Here is a 16,474-nt window from a genome sequence, read left to right on the forward strand (position 1 = left end):
TCCTTTAATTACTCCCATATTTGGTGGAGATTGATCATTTATAATGTGTTTTATTTTCAGTAGAGTCTATGTTGTCTTTGAATTGCAGATAAAAAGGGTATTAAAGAGCATGTAGAAATAAAGAAGTACTGAAATGTAATGAAACTACAGTTTGGTTTAGTTTCAAGAGCAAGAATTTTAATGACTTGAAGTAAGACAAAAGTAACTTACAATTAACTTTTCAGAAAGATATAGGAGCCTGATTTAAGTAAATAATGTCTTAATAATGATGAAAAAGTACTAGTTCCACCGGCAAATTATATTTTAAAATATGGGGAAACTGTATTGTTATATGTTAAATACTCTGCCAGTGGAACTAGGACTTTTTCATCAATATTAAGGAATTATTTTTTTTAAATAAGCTCCTATATCCGAAATAACATCTTATTAGCACTAGAAACTAGACCAAAAGAGTGTGTGGTTTTGCAGTGTAATGAATGAATGAGAAACTTTCTGGTCCACTAGCTGATTTAAAATTGTGTCATATATATAGAAGAAAATGACCCGGTCAGATGACAGAAGTCACAAGGTTTGATTAAGCTTTGCGGAGGAGAAAAGGCTCCACTCTGCAGCCACGTCTAACTGCCATGTCATGCCTGTGAATCCTCAAACGGTCAAACTTATGACAAAGTCTGATCGCCTGACTCTGCATTTGCTACACCGAACCTTAAAGCCAGTGCAGTTCCCAGTGACCCTGCTCTCTCTCACAGCGTTTAGAGGTTATACCTCCCAGCTGGAATCAGTGGGTTATGCGGTGAAAATAGATTTGTTCGCTTTTGTCAGGAAGTGTCTAAATGAATTACCTCTGCAGTGTGACAGACATGATTTCTGATGTCTTTATGTGGGGCTGTGCAGACTGAAAGGAGGAAACTTGACATCATATGAAAGAAAGGAGCCTGAAGGCTGGAGGACCGTGGCGGTGGAGGCTCGACAGTTAAAGCAAGCGAGCGACACCGGATATTTACCACTTTTACCTTCAAAATAAAAGCTCGGCACGCCCTGAGAAACAGGTGAGTTGATAAACTTGGCTTTATTGAAACTATACTGTGTTTGCTTGTATGGGTTTTATGAGATCTTCCAAAAATACAAAATATTACCAAGTATTTTTGGTCTAGTTCCTAATGCAGATATCTAAGTAAACTAACTTGAAAGTAACTTTTCAGCTAGTTCAGCAACTTATTTTAATTCCTTAATATTTATTTTAAAAAAAATAGTAGTGCCACTGGTGGATTATTTCACTTAAAGCAATAAATTTTTCTCATTTTATAAGTAAAATAATCTGCCAGTAGAACTATTTTTAAAAATCTGTAATAAGAAATTATTTACTAGAAACAATAGACCAGAAATGTCTTGTGTGCTTTTGAAATGTAAACCTTATCAAATGTGGACAAAACAAAAGTCTCACAAAAAACACACACAATAATTTATGTATTTTTGTGCTCAACTGAATATCTTAGTCAAAAATGTGCTAAAAAAAAACTTCTGAAATATTTAGATGAATCTCACAATTTCAGAGGTTTTTCACATATTAATCTTGAAATGTATGTTTTTTCTAGCAAATTTTAGACTTTTCAAACTCAGGAATTTCCATGTGTTTTCTAGAAAATTTCTCGAAAATTTAAATTATCTCAAAATTTCAGAATTTTTTCTAGCACATTTTCAACTTTTTCCTAGAAAAGATGTGATGTGAAATTCTCAGTTTTTGGGGGCTGAAACTTACTATGCATTTGCAACGACATTAATTTACTAAATATTCCTGAAAGTGTTTCATATTTTCACTAACGGTCACCTGTAGGAATCAAGCTTTTATTTTTTAAACTCCTTCCCGGAAGTGGTCCCTGCTCATCGCGGCTGCCTTGACGTTGGTCCCTGTCCAGAAGCGGGCCGCAGGGTGGATGATGGCGGTGTCGGTGCTGCTGGTGCTGGAGCTGAGCCTGTACGCCTGCTGCTTCGTCTGTGGGATCGTCGCCGCCGCCTCCCTCACCATCGTCCAGGTGAGATTCACGGAGAAACCCCGCAACTCCCGGGGCTTCCACCGGGGCGCCGCGCTCTCTCTTCCGGGAGAACTCACTTCTCTGCTCCGGGGAGTGTAAAAAGTTGAGTAAACACGGAACCAAAAGAGAAAGCCTTGCTCAGACTAAACAATGTCTTTATCTACTACTGTAGCAACTTTTTCCCCAACAACTGGTTAAAGTTTTGATACGTTCTCAGATCCCTCTAACAGTGTCGTGTACTTTATCCATGGTGTCACATCAGTAAACTTTCATTTTCTCCCGTTTCCCATTTTTTAAGTGTAACAACGGTTTTATTTATAACTATTGTTAAGGAATATTTCATATTAAATGTGCAGCGAATTAAAAAAAAATCTAATGTAGGTATCAGGAAAACAAGTTCATCACGGCTGATAAGTGTTTTAAATGTTATGTTCGGGTTTTATCTTGGTGTGTTTTCGTTAGAAATATTGGAGGAAATGTGAACATGTGCGGCAGTAATAAGCGAGTCTTGTGATCGAGTCGCTAGTCGCGCCCATCCCCTTTCACCCGTATGGAGCTCTGGAGGTGCCAAATGTAGAAATCAGAAAAATAATTTATAGGACATTTATTAAATGCAAAATAAATAAATAAAAATTGTCAGAGAAACCGTGATACAAAATTTTATAAGCTTTAACTGTGTAAAGAACACATCAAAAATAATAAATAGAAATCAATAGAATTAATTAGAAATAAAAAAATCTCACACATCTGAAACGATAAATAAAATGGTTAATGAAGTCTGTAAACAAAATTGCCTTTAAAAAATTAACCATCATTTCAAACAATGAAAATTGTCAAGCTCCTTTTAATTTATTATATGATTAATTGATTAAATACTTATTGTGACAAGTGTCACAATAAGCACTAGGGATATTAATGCATTCGTTTATCATGTATGTTCAGTCTGATACTTTTGCTGGTATTGAATTTAACTTTTTTTGTTGTTTGTTTAACTTGGATTCACAACAAATGTCAACACAAGTATATATTCAGAAAGTTAATTTAATCCAGTCGCACAGACAGATTAAAATCAATTGCTTTCCAATTTGATCCTTTTTATAAAACACTGCAGTTAAATTTAGATTACTTTTGCTGTTGGTAAAAAGTATGTTGTTGTTTTTATCTAAAGAAAACCAGCTGTTTGCATTGAATCAATGACTTTTGGAGAAACCCCTCTTGAACGATCACGTAGCAGCAGCGGATGACCAATTAATCAACTTTGCAGCAATTCCTCATAGGAAGCATGCATGAGGCGACAGTAGAAAGGAGAGCTCATTTTCAACTGTCAAATTGGGGTTTAGAGAAGAGTATATGTATGAAACACAAAAGCAGTGATCCATGAATGGTTTTTGTTTAAAAAAATAAAAGAGTAAATTCTTGTTGGCGATGATAGCTTCTTTAGCTTTTTTAGTGTGAACAAATTGATCTCCTCTGCGTTCTATTAGTGCTAACTAGAAACAACCAATCAGAGCCAGGAGGCGGGTCTTAGTACTAACCTCTCCTTGTAGTGCTGCTTATCCTCCCTGCAGTCCATTTCTTGCTGCAGCTAGTATAGCCTGTTGTGAATGCTAATGCTAGTTAGCATGGCCACCAAAAATAGATAAACAGTTTTCCTGTAGCGGTGAGTTGTTTCTCCACCATTAGCATATGTAGCAGTGAGTACGTGAGGTTGATTGACAGCACTAAAACCTGGCTCCGATTGCTTGTTTTTGGTCGGGAACACTGAATTTCTTCAGACAGAATTAGTAGCTCAAGAGGTCAGTGGTTTTCACTGATTATCTGTTTCATAACAAACAATTACAACACGGCGACAGTTTTAACGAATATATAAAAAACATATTTTTATAATAATTACATACTGCACCTTCAATATGCATTAATACGCACATTGGAAGCCATTTTAGCACTACCACAGAGGCTAACATCTGCAGTCTTCATTGTCTCCCACATAAAACTAGCTTAGCCTGGCGGTAGGGAAGCTAGGACAATCATCCAGCAACTTTCAGTGTTTTTGAGTTAAAAAATGTGTAAAGTTGAGAGGAAATTTTAAAATATTACTAGGTAACTATGTGCTATTTGAAGATATTATCAACAATACTTAAACAACTAAAAAGTCTTAAAAACCCTAAGATAAATAAAACAAGCAAAGCTTAGCCTGGTGGGGGTGCAAGTAAAGCCTGGTGGCCTGCCAGGCTTATAATAACCCTGTTCCTTATTTCCGATCTTGGGGGCTCAGCCAATCAGCACCAAGGAAAGTAAACGGCGTCCCTTTGCAGACTTATATTCTTGTGAACATTTTAGATTTGCTCTGAGTCTGTGAACTCAAACCTGTCTTTCTCTCTGTGTCAGGGGAACTTCGGTGGTCTGTGCATGCTGTATGGACGCGTCAGCTACAATGCCACAGGAAACGTCATCGGAGTCCAGGCTTCCACCTCGGCCTCTTTGTGCTACTTTGTGTCGGCCATTTCCATCATGGTGGCGGTGGTGTGTTTCTCCCTCTCTGTGTACTGGGTGTACGCTTTCTGCATGGAGGGAGAACTGAGAAGGTGACGAGAGTCCGTCCTCATGACGAGACATGGCAGGACATGACCTGTCCTGTCAGTTTTATTATTTTAATCACCACCCAAACCAGAGGAGTGACACATGAAGCAAAACAAGCTAACCTGTTGGTATTCCTTTTAAACTTCAGGAACTGGAAAGCAGTTTTCAATCTAATTTATTTACACTTTTTTTATGAAAACTGTCTCAAAGGTTTATTTCTTTATGATTTATTCCAAATGAAACAGATCGATATGCTGCATCTAGATAAATCTGGAAGAAATTTGTTTTGGCCAACTCCAGGCTCAACTTTTCTTCCTTGGATTGTAACATTTCTGGAACTTTCAGCTGCTAAAGAAACAACAACCCTGTTACAATAACAAATAAATAAATTGTCCCAGAAGTTATTGTGATAAACAATAATATTGTTTTGAGAAAAATTTCAAGTAATATACAAGAAATCATTGTCAAAGAGCAATAAACTTTAGTTTCTAACAAACATTTAACACCGAATCTGGGAGACATTTTAAATAAACAACAAATCAATGACTTATGAAGTCTCTGTAGCCAAAATTATTCTTATAAACAGAGTTAATTGAGACCAGAACTCCAGACTGAAGACTTTCCTCATTCAGAGACAAGAAAAAAACCCAACCATGCAAATGGAAATTATTGAGCTCGATATGGGAACTTGTTTTAAGTCAATAATTCCTTAAATGATGGAGAACAAAGTATTGAATCAAAGATGGCAGCGAGTTTCTTGCTACATTTAGCAACATTTAAGACAATAATAAATTGGTATTGGCCAAAATCGGATTAGGCAGATCAGGCTTTTTAAGATTGGCCAGAAAACTGCAATCGGTGCGTCCCTAGTCTCAACGAGCCCTTTATTTGAAGGACAGTTATGTTCACAGACACTTCATAATTCATATTGCTTGGTTTTTGTTTTTGTTTATTTATTTTGGATATTTAAAACATCTTCCAGTTCCGTGTTAAATGTTAATTAGAATTTAAAGTTTATTAATCTTTTGAGAATGCATTACTTGCGTTATTATGCCATTAATATTACATTACTTGAAAATGGTCTCAAAACAACATTAACATTTATTGCAGTAACTTCTGGGAAATTTGTTATTATTGTGGCAGGTTTACTGTCTGGTTTGAGTAAATATCTTGTTTCCACTGAGGTTAAAGGCTCAGCTGAATCCTCCTTTGTTTCTCTTCCTGCTTCCTGTCGTCCTCCAGGGAGCGCGTGTGGCTGAACGTGATGGTGGTTGTGAGCGGCATCTTTCTGTTCTTCCTGCTCATCACCGGCTGCATGCTGAAGATCGGCCGCGACTCGCTCTGCGACTCCATCCTCAAAACCGTTAGCGGGGTCAAAAGGTGCTGCAGACACTCACTCACCTTTTCCTCCTCTGGTCAGAAACCAGGCAGGCTCAGACACAAAACCACAAACTAAACAAAGCTCGTTTCAGATTTTTATTTCTGAGTTTTCACAGGAAGTTGGACCTTTATTTTTCAGATTTTCTCTCTAAATATAATAGATATAATATGGGAGTTTTTTTTTATTTGATTTGGTGCTGTCAAAAAAGCCAAACTTTGCTTTTCTTTTGTCGCAAAAAGACATATCTTTGTCTGATAAATGAGGATTTTATTCATATTGCTTTTACATAGGTTTAATACAGCTTTTTTTCCCCCCTTTTTTATGTTTTACTCAGTTGGGTTAATAAAACTTGCTTAGAGCCACAAATGTTATATAAAGTTTTGAAAAAAGAAAAAAAGATGTAAATTTCTGATAAATATCTACTTTGTGAAAATTGAAGAAACACTATTTTACTTAAATTATTACAAGCAGAATGAAATTTATATTTGTGGAATATTATTGTATAATCAATTCAGTTCATATAAATCAAGATGGCTGCTAACTTTAGACTAGAAGCTTCTGCCCCAAGTTACAGATAAAAAGGGGGAGGGGCTGTCGGTTACTGGTTGCTACGGTAACCGCCAACTGCCAAGAGCAGCCTAACAGAAGTTAACAGGTGAAAGTAATTTTTTGACTAAACAAAATGAATTTGAAGAACAAATACAAACAAATGACTGACAAACATCACATCTGTGATATTGTCAAAGTGAAACCCTATTACAAATGTAATATTTGAAGATTTTAGAATTTAGTTAAGCATAAATGATGAGGTTTTTTTTTTTAATACATTTTTTATTACCAATTAGTGCATATAGAACAAACATTACAGAGTAACAAAAAACAGGAAGAGATATTGATCTACAAAATAAATAACCAGAATGCAGAATAAGTAACATCGACAAAAATAACCAACCAAAAAAAAAAAAAAGAAAACAATGGATACATTCAAAATAAACACAAAACATAATCAAATGGTGCTACAATAAAAACAATGAAGTTGTTTATCATTTGTGGATTAGGATAAAACTACATACTATTCTATAAAAGATGAGTTACAAATTGCCTTTAGCTTTGTATCTGAGGTTTTTTTTTTTCCCCTCTGTCTTCAAGTTGTGACGAAGTTCAGAAGAAAAATTGGGTCAGTCCAATTCAAGGATCGATGATCTACACCAACCTTCACAAATCAGAGGTACCGATCTCACCACAATCTGACGTTCATGTTTATTCAAAATGCTTGATGCGCCTTGATTGTTTATTTTCCTGTTTTTGTGTCGCGTTGCTCCTCAGACAGCGGTCTGGGTCAACTTCTTCTTCTGGCTCATCATCGGGACGCTGGTGATCGTCCAGAAGCGCCAGAGTTCGGGGGCGAAGCTCGTTCCCACGCCGGCCGGATCCCTCTTCGGCGAGCCGGGGGCGAGCGCCGCAGAGACGGAGCCGTTCTTCAACCGGCCCCCGCGGCCGCAGTAGTACCCAATGACCGCTGGAAAAACTGGAGATGTTTCTTATTTTATACCACATTCACTTCAGGTTTTTTTCTGTAATCAGCAGCATACTTTAGTGAAAGTAATCAAAGTTTGTGCTTTTGGCGTCGTAATCCAAAGATTTAAGAATGTAACTAAAGCCAATTTGTTTTTTGTTTTTTTTTGTTGTTTTTTTTAAGTTGTTGAATCAAAAACTTTGTTTTTCAGCCAAAAATTGTGAAACCTTTATTGCTGCAACTTATTTTTCATTATCTTTACCTTCAATTTTGTAAAAAAACAAAAAACAAAAAAAAAAAACACTTTCAACCAAGTTCTGTTTCAGTAACATTGAGATAACTTAAGACATTTATCTGATGCAGACCTGGTGTCCTTGTAAGTCAGAAGTGATTTTTATTTACCTAAATCAAGTATTAAATATCAATATAACCTCTGGAGCGTCAAATGTAAATGTTTGCATTGATACTACTTGATGTTATTGTGTTCAATCTGTAAAAGAAGCCCTTATTTGAGAAGAAATGTTGCTAAATGTCTCCCCCTGCTGGCCAATACTAAATTCATTTGTACTGGAATACAGCTTCTTGCTTCTTTTAAGATGAATTTTTTTGGTTTTTGCAAAGTATATTTTAAATGTTCAACGCACACGCACTAGAATTTCATGTTTTACTTTACACAGACATTTATCTTTATGACCATCCCAGTTTTTACTTCTTGTTTTCCTCTCTGTGGTGGTGGTTGTACAAAATGTACGTACCAACCCCAGAACAAAAGCAAACAACCTTGTGAAGATGCTAGCTTTAGCTAGTAAGAAAGGGTCAGCGACATGTATGGCTGCTTAGCAGTAGGAGGGACTGGTGCACTTTACAAAACAGAGGACATCACGATTAAAGAACAATTAGGATGAAATATTGAAACTGCATCTCAAGACATCAAGCAGGAAGTCAAAGCTTGCGCTAATGAGTTTACTAAACAGGCAGTAGCTGTTTCCATCTGTTTCGCAAGAACAATTAACAGCACAATGGAGAAGCATTGTTGTGATGACGTCCTGAAGGTAGAGTGTCAGAAAGAGTAGGCACTTCTTAAAGAAACAGGCCCAATTTCAAGGCGTTAAATTGTGGAGTCACGTTTCTTTTAAGTGATTGATGTATGCAGCAGTCTAAAGGGCAAACTAAGGAACTATATGTAAACTTCTAAATTAGGAGAAAGTGATAAAGACTGTTTCAGTTTTCTGGCATTTAGAAAATAATTTGGGTGATCCTCACTGACCTGAAACAGGAATGTTTAGTCTGCTTCATGTCTGACCCGGGATAGACCCTAGAAAAGGCTTAAAGGGGTTAGTAGCACCAATTTGCAAATAATGTTTTCAAACAAATGTGTATTCTGAAAACATTGTACCTTAAATAAACTAACCTAAATCAGGTAAACTGCATTGATATTTTAGTTTTTTTTTTTAATATAAAACAGCACTCAAGTATTTAAAAATTATGAAGTTATAGTAAATTTTTTGGTAACTACATGAAGCTTACATGGTTGGATATATTAAACCAACCGTGTATCAGTTCATACCCACAGATGTATTGGACTGTAATTTGCTTTAGAAGTATTTTTCTATTTTGAGAGGGGAACAAAATTGGCTCCTCATCCTTGTAAATCTGGCTCTGTGTCCAGCAGTCATTAAAATACACAGTTTTATAGGGTTTATGTAGATTTTCTCAGTTTGAACATTCTTACTGAGATTATCCTCATCCTTTTTGCCTGCAGTTAAGTTTTTATTGAGGCAGCTGTTGGGATGTACAGCATATATTGATTAGTAAGCTCCTGAATATAAACCAGGCAGATGAAAATAGAGCAGGAGAAGAGCTTACACAGTCCTCTCCTTCCCCTAATGGTTTTATCTGAGGATTACCTGACCTCACTTTGAGCCTGAGGTCGACGGTGACGCTCACTTAGAAAAGCCATCAGCGACAGCCTGGACTTCAAAGACGGATACTGAAATATCTGATCTGCAGCAGCAAAACTCGCCTTAAAAAAGGATTTCTGGAGTTATATGCTTTTTTTTTTTAGAGTGCAGGAAGTAAATCTGTGAAGTGAGAAAAGCCAGGGACTATCAGACACTGGAGAACAGTGATACGGACCAGGAAGCCGAGTCTCAGAAGACCAGAAGACTGGAGATCAATCTGACCCTGGAATCAATGGTGAGATGTTGTTTAAAGTGGCGGTTAGAAAAAAAACCCAGTTAAATTATATAAAGAGATGATGAGGAGAAGGCAAACAAAGCAGTGAGATAAGCCAAGATAAACCTTTGTAATCCACTTCACACACCACAGATCAAATGTTGAGTTTTAGTGTTGTCACAACTGATAGTCAATTAGTCTCTGTTTAGCTGGGAACAAAAGTTGCAACATTTGTTACGTTTTCAGCTGGTGTGGTTTGCTTTCATACTGCACCGTAGTATACAGTGCATATACATATACAGGTGTGTATCCTCCTCACCTGTGGTGGCGCTGCACCAAGAACCATTGAAGGGAACAACACCAAAAAAAAAGCTCAGAAGAAGACATGACGCAACTTAACTGCAAACAATAATGGAGCAGTGTCAGATTTTAGTGGCCATTTCTTTAGCTAGCAATAGAGTAGTGCATTTGTTTTGGTTGCATTACCCAGAATGCCCTGCACTGTAGCTCACTTCCTGCTTTGGAAGCAGTCTCTCATCCCCCTGGCATTCACATATGCATTCAAACCGCACCAGAGTTCACTTCAACCAAACCAAGACTTAGGTTTTTAGGTGGACCAGAGTTCACTTTTTTGGTCCGCATGAAAAGCTGCATTCACATCAGTCCTGTTTAGTCCATTTTAATTAAACTCTAGTTTGTTTGTCCGGTTTATTTGGGGAGCTTTCAATCAAACTGTCTAAATAAAAATTAGCTGTGGTCTGCCTAAAAACCCAGGTCTTGGCTTGGTTGAAGTGAACTCCAGAGAGGTTACAGAACATATGTGAACACCAAGCGGACCGAAACCGCTTCAAAAGCAAGAACAGGACTGTAGCACAGGGGATTCTGGGTAAATACAACCAAAACAAATGCATGATTCTAGAACTATTGGGAGAAACGTCTCATGGTCTTTTGCCAGAGACAACCGAAAGCTCTTACAACTGCCAAAATTTGACACCACTCTACACATTTTGTTTACATTTAGTGAAGAAGGAAGCTGCGCTCAGTGTCTTCTTCATATTCTGTGTCATTTCCTTCAGTAGTTTTTGGTGCAGTGCCACCACAGGCGAGGCGGGGTACGGATTGCTCAAAGGGTTTGGTTCATTTGACACAGTACAGTGTGAAACTGAACCACAGCAGCTGAAAATGTAACAAATGTTGCAACTTTGTTTCCAATCAAACCGAGTCTACCAGAGTTCAAGGGCGCGGTCACACCTCCCCAAACAAACCAAACTTTCTTGACAAACAAACTAGAGTTTGATTAAGGCAAACTAAACAAGGCTGGTGTGAATTCACCCTTAAAACCTGCCCATCTGTAAGTGACCTGCTGTTCACAGCTTCCATCTGCCCAGATGCTTTTCATCCATTTGTGTATCGTCATCTCTGCAGGAGATGTCCAGCAGCCAGTGCGACTCGGTGGTGGTGAGCGTGGAGTCGCTCTTGGGCGACGCCAAGCGGATGCAGCAGCAGTGCAGGGAGCGCAGCGAGCAGCTCTCAATGGCTGCCACGCAGCTGCGGGTGGAGTCGGCCGCCCTGAAGGAGCAGTGTGAGGCCACCCAGCTTGACATGGCCCGGATCCGCCGGCAGTTGGATGAGCTACTGGACACCAAAGCGGCCTTTGAGGCCAGGGAGCGGCAGGCCCGTAAACTCAGCAAGCAGCTGTGAAGAGACCGGAGGAGAGAGAGCTGATGTTTGCTCTCTAGATAGTTTAATGATCCTTTATAAGGGTGGAGTCATTTTCAACAATCACAGGATTGTTCACTGCATTTCCATTGACTATACAATTGTGCAACTTCACATTTGAAGATAAATTCACTTAATGGAAACACCAATTTCAGAAAAACGCTCGCTTTTCGTCCCCATTGGAACCAAGTTTACTTGACTATCAGGCTTGAGAAGATCCTTAGCACAGGTTGTAGTCGATGGCAATGGAGGAAGTGAACAAATATTGATCTAACATTAGCTGTGTTTCCAATGACCATGAGCAAATTGGAATTACAAAAAAAAAAAAAAAAATCACTTAGTGGAAACAATGGTGCTAGTATGAAGTGTAGGGTTGCCACCTTTCAGAAATACAAATAAGGGACACCCACCACGGCGTGTTGTCCTACTCTGATGGGGTGGGACGTCCGCTCAGGTGACAGACATTATTTTATGGCAGTGTGTTTTGTTTTTAAAAAGTGACCAATAGAGCAATCATTCATGCACAGAGGTCTGTTAGAGTACCCCAAAATTGTACTCCAATCAGAGTAGCATATCTTAAACACGTTTAATTAAGAATGTGTAAAAAGTATTTGCTAAACTACTCAAGTACTGAGTAACTGATCATAACACCTAATTTAATATTCAAAATGTGTCCTCAGACAGCCAAAAGTATAAAAGTTATGTGAACATTCTGATATTTTACAGAGTATTAACAAAATATTTATATAAATAAGGAGTTAGGTTTGGAGGCTGGTTCTAGACCAAATTTACTACAGGGGCCAGGATAGTCAGTGTTTTTTCATGGCAACACTTTAAAAAGAATGAAACAAACAAACAAACAAAAAAAAACAGAGCAATATTTCATCATTTGATATAATAAGTGAGCCAAAGAGCCACATGTGTCTCCAGAGATCTAGGTTGCAGATCCCTGGCAGATGGAAAGCGAGATCCTATACAGGAGCTAAAAGTGCAGCACTATAATTTTTAATTCATTGTCAAAGTAAAATTGTGATGGTTAAAAAAAAAATCTACCACTGAATATTAACATTAGACATTTATTTAGTATAACTTCTTTGGTACCCCGTTGACCCCCGTCTAGAACCGCCCCTGGACTGCAGGTCTGTCTGGTGCATAAACGACCACTGAACAATCAATTCATAAAACATATAAACATTTCAAAATAAAACATACAGAAAGCCCTAACAAATACTTCTAAATAGGAAGTATTTATGTATTTATTGTTAAACTAATGTATGATTTGTTCTTTAAATGATCATTTGTTCAAGATGCACCATCTGAAATGACTAGTAAGTAGGAATGAATAACAAAGGTGTTTTTCTCAGTAAATTACCTGTTCAGACCCATAGGAGCCAAACTAAGATTCAAATGTTTAGATATGAGTTTGGTTCAAAGATCTAATCTCTGCTACACCTTTACAAAAACTAAAGGTTCTAAATAAAAACAAGTTTTAATAACTCCACTTAATAAAATTCTTCATAAATATTGATTTATTGCAGTGGTTTTTACTACAAGTCATGTGTTATTTAAATTATAACTTGAGTTGCTTTAAACTTTTATTTTTTTGTGGTGGGGGGGGTTCATGTTAAAACCTATAAATATGTAGGAATTGAATATTTGGGAAGTATCATATCATAACTTAAACTTAAAGGTCAGCACCAGTTTTCTAGAAAAATATTCAGATTTTATTTTGTGGTTTTAAAGGCTCTACATTGAAGATGATAAGAAATAAAGGCATACTTTATTTTGTATTACTGTCAGCTGCAGTAGTTCCTCTGCTCTCGGCTCCCGTATTGAGCTGTCAGCTAGTGTTAATGCTCAGCCGGTCCTGTTTCAAATTCTTCTTATTTGAGTAAGAGTTAGAGAGCTAAATGTAATATTGGCTACCTTCGACAGAAAAAGGAGCCAAGTCTATGAAACCAATGTAGCAGTTTAGCTCGTTTTGAATCCCAAGGCAGTTTATCATGATTCAGCCAAAGTAATGAAATAACAAACTGCAGTCTGATTTTTATTGTCAATGTGTTTCTTCCTAGTGAGCAGTGAAAGTAAATAAAACGTGTTACATGTCTTTTGCTCTAAGTATTTACTTACTGGAGGGTTTTTTGTTAGAGCTGCACAGCCACAGCAACATAGCTCCTCACTTAAGCAGCTCCAACGGAGAATGTGTCGTTCAGCGCTGCTGTTGCTCCTCCTGTACTTTGGACAGAACCATTGTTCTAACAATAGTGTGTGTGTGTGTGTGTGTGGGGGGGGAGACCTAAAGATTAATTCTTATTTTTTCTTAGATGTATAGCAGATTTACTTTGTACTTTGTTTCTATTGCCTTTTTTCATATTATACACAGTAAAAAATGCTGGGTTATTTTCATAACCCAATTTCTGGGTAGAAGCTGTTGGGTCATAAGTTGGGTTAGTTTGACCAAATATTGGGTCAAAATTCATAACTCAAGAGTTGGGTCAGAAATTTACCGGAAGTCTACATCTTGCACACTTCTGTTGGGTCAGGGGTTGGGTAGATTTACCCAAACGGTTGGGTTAAGACGAAACTTGGAAGAAGCCACGCCCCTCTTCACAAGCCTCCATTTTCAACATGACTGTGAACGTTGCATATCGGACTTCTCCTCTACTTTGAAATAAGACATGGTAAGTAAAAAGAAGATAAAGTTTCAACGTTAATAGGATTTTATAAATAAATAGAATTTATTTAGAACATGTTTGATATTTATTTTTATGGTTATTTAAAATATTTATTATGGTAGGTTGCTCTGACAAAGAGCTTCGGTGTCGCTACAACACGGCTGTTTAAAAAAAGATGAAGGGAAAGGGCACAATTTGTCAATTAAATTCAGTTGTTTAATATAACCTCAATCATGTTTGTTCGTAACTTAACATAGTCAAAATTTTAAAAATCGATTTAGTTTTAAAAGAAAAGATAGTTGACGGTTTGTCCCCTGATTTTCGCGGGCTTAGTTCACTAGCAGGGTGCAATATGCGCGCGCATCCTCAGCGGACTGAGGCGACGTGTTCGAACACCACCAGTAATGGCGGAGGAGAGCGAGCAGAGCCATTAATAAAATGGGTATATTATGCTTTTTGAAAATAAACAAAGTTATTAGGCGATAAATTAGTTGTGTAAACCTGAATTATGCGCTCTATTTATTAACATATGGCTTAATTACAAACATGCTGCGGTTGCACGGGCTCATCCGCTCCCCTGCAACCGCTGGTTCGTCTCGCCCGGTCCGTTAGTTGACCGGGCGGTGCGGCTCGTTAAATAAAGAAAACAAGCAGGAGAATAAATAAACCTATTCATCAGTATCAATCCCCTTTATCAAAAATGTTATTTCAACCTGAACAATGCAGAACATCTGGAATCAATCTGGCCAACAGCTAAAGGCTAATGGCTCGAGACTAAGGGCTCAATGCTAACGGCTAAGTTACCTTTAATGCTAAATAATATTCATACTAACAGTTAAAAATGAAATTTTATAAGCTACAGACAGAACAGCAGCCAAACAATGTCAGTGAAAACATTATTTATTAGAAAAATTGATTAATAATTAACTAAACTTAAAATTGTGCCCTGTAAAACAGAGTTAGCTAAAATTTTCAGCAGCACAATAAAGGACATTGTAAATAAAATATTTCCAACTGTTGTTGAATAAATAACACTTACAGGTGGTGGGAAAAGCATGTATAAGTAAATTAAAATGAATCATTTATTTGGGCTAAAAAAAACAAACCCAAAGAAGATAGATATGTAAAACTTACAGTCTGTGAGCCATTTATCATACTATGATTTATTTAATTTCCCTTGGGATCAATTTTGAATGTTGAATTTGTACAATCTTGGAAAACAAAAAAATAAATATTTTAAGTTGATAGTTATTGTCCATAAACTGGCCATGTATTCTTTTGGTTTTCTTTATTTTTACTTGTCCTTTCAAATGGTAAATATACATTTTCTCACTTATGAGAAATTATCACATGCCACATGGGTGACAACGCTACTTCCATAACTGGCCCGTATTTGGTATGAGTGGCTGACAGCAAGCTAAGCCATCACTAGTCCAGGTACGGCATGCCGCGCCGTCAATGCTAGACCAGATGCGGGCCAGGGGGGAGGAAGGACCGAGAGTCTGGTGAGTCAATGTTAAACTGGGGTGAACAGAGGCTGGTGGCCGCAGCAGGTCGCCTCTCCTCGGGGTGCAGCGGCTTTAAACCCCACTGGGGTTGGTTTCTCCTCCCACAGCTCAGCTGCAGATCTGAAGGCAGAAGAAACAGGAGCTGAAACTCCAGAAACATCAGAAATGTTGCAGACATGGACGGACTGAGAATCAACACGTGGTGGTCCGCAAGGTTTATATTTCGTTTCTGCTCAGCGGCTTGTTCTGGTTAACTTTGGTTAGTATTTTTCCTTTTTTATATTGCTGGGTTTCAGTCACGTGACCCGGATGACACGCGAAATTTAGATGGAGGGCCAGAAGGGGATTTCTCTGGTTCAAAACAGTAAAATTGATCACAAGTAGCTAATGCCTTAAATGGGCTGGAATAGCCGAGGTATCTTGAAAAAATATGCATACATTTAGGATATGATCCGTATTATCTTGGAAAAAAAAAACTTATAATCTTGAGGATTTACCCGCATCAAGGCGATCCACATAACTAACTACCTGGAACTGCAGAACTCATATTATACGATGAGCCCAAAGAAAGCTTTCAAAAGCCTGGAGAATACAATTATTTAGTTTCAAATTGGGTCAAGCATTTAGGATCAAAAGCAGCATTAGATGGCTGTCGACCGGTGAGTAGTGAGTTGTGCTATTTTAAGTAATTTTAGTCTATGATGATGCTATCGCTAACAACGAACTAACCCATGTTATTTCTATAAGCTTGGATCTCCTGGTAAATAATTTATTTAGTGCTACGTCATCTGAAATCCAGCAATAGCAATATTGGTCTGGTCCAGATGTGGCCCACTGCTGGCACTTACATCTGGCCCTCACGGCGCAATAAATGACGGGCCCCATGG

The 16,474-nt window shown here is 37.7% G+C and overlaps 2 protein-coding genes across 2 annotated transcripts; both read left to right on the top strand.

Annotated features, from left to right (window-relative positions):
* The first annotated feature begins 1,874 nt into the window (after nucleotides 1-1,874).
* On the top strand, nucleotides 1,875-8,083 carry tmem179ba (transmembrane protein 179Ba). Its single transcript, XM_015006095.2, has 5 exons — nucleotides 1,875-2,033; nucleotides 4,422-4,618; nucleotides 5,856-5,993; nucleotides 7,144-7,222; nucleotides 7,321-8,083. The coding sequence occupies exons 1-5, from the start codon at nucleotides 1,935-1,937 to the stop codon at nucleotides 7,498-7,500; spliced, it is 693 nt and encodes a 230-aa protein (XP_014861581.1). The 5' UTR covers nucleotides 1,875-1,934; the 3' UTR covers nucleotides 7,501-8,083.
* A 1,401-nt stretch (nucleotides 8,084-9,484) lies between these two features.
* On the top strand, nucleotides 9,485-12,452 carry LOC148154094 (uncharacterized). The gene is made up of 2 exons (XM_088015925.1): nucleotides 9,485-9,706; nucleotides 11,111-12,452. The coding sequence occupies exons 1-2, from the start codon at nucleotides 9,704-9,706 to the stop codon at nucleotides 11,384-11,386; spliced, it is 279 nt and encodes a 92-aa protein (XP_087872051.1). The 5' UTR covers nucleotides 9,485-9,703; the 3' UTR covers nucleotides 11,387-12,452.
* Nucleotides 12,453-16,474: the final 4,022 nt, after the last annotated feature.

This window comes from Poecilia mexicana, unplaced genomic scaffold (genome assembly GCF_051168715.1).
Source record: "Poecilia mexicana isolate PSO_F unplaced genomic scaffold, ASM5116871v1 scaffold_18, whole genome shotgun sequence".
Taxonomy (NCBI): domain Eukaryota; kingdom Metazoa; phylum Chordata; class Actinopteri; order Cyprinodontiformes; family Poeciliidae; genus Poecilia; species Poecilia mexicana.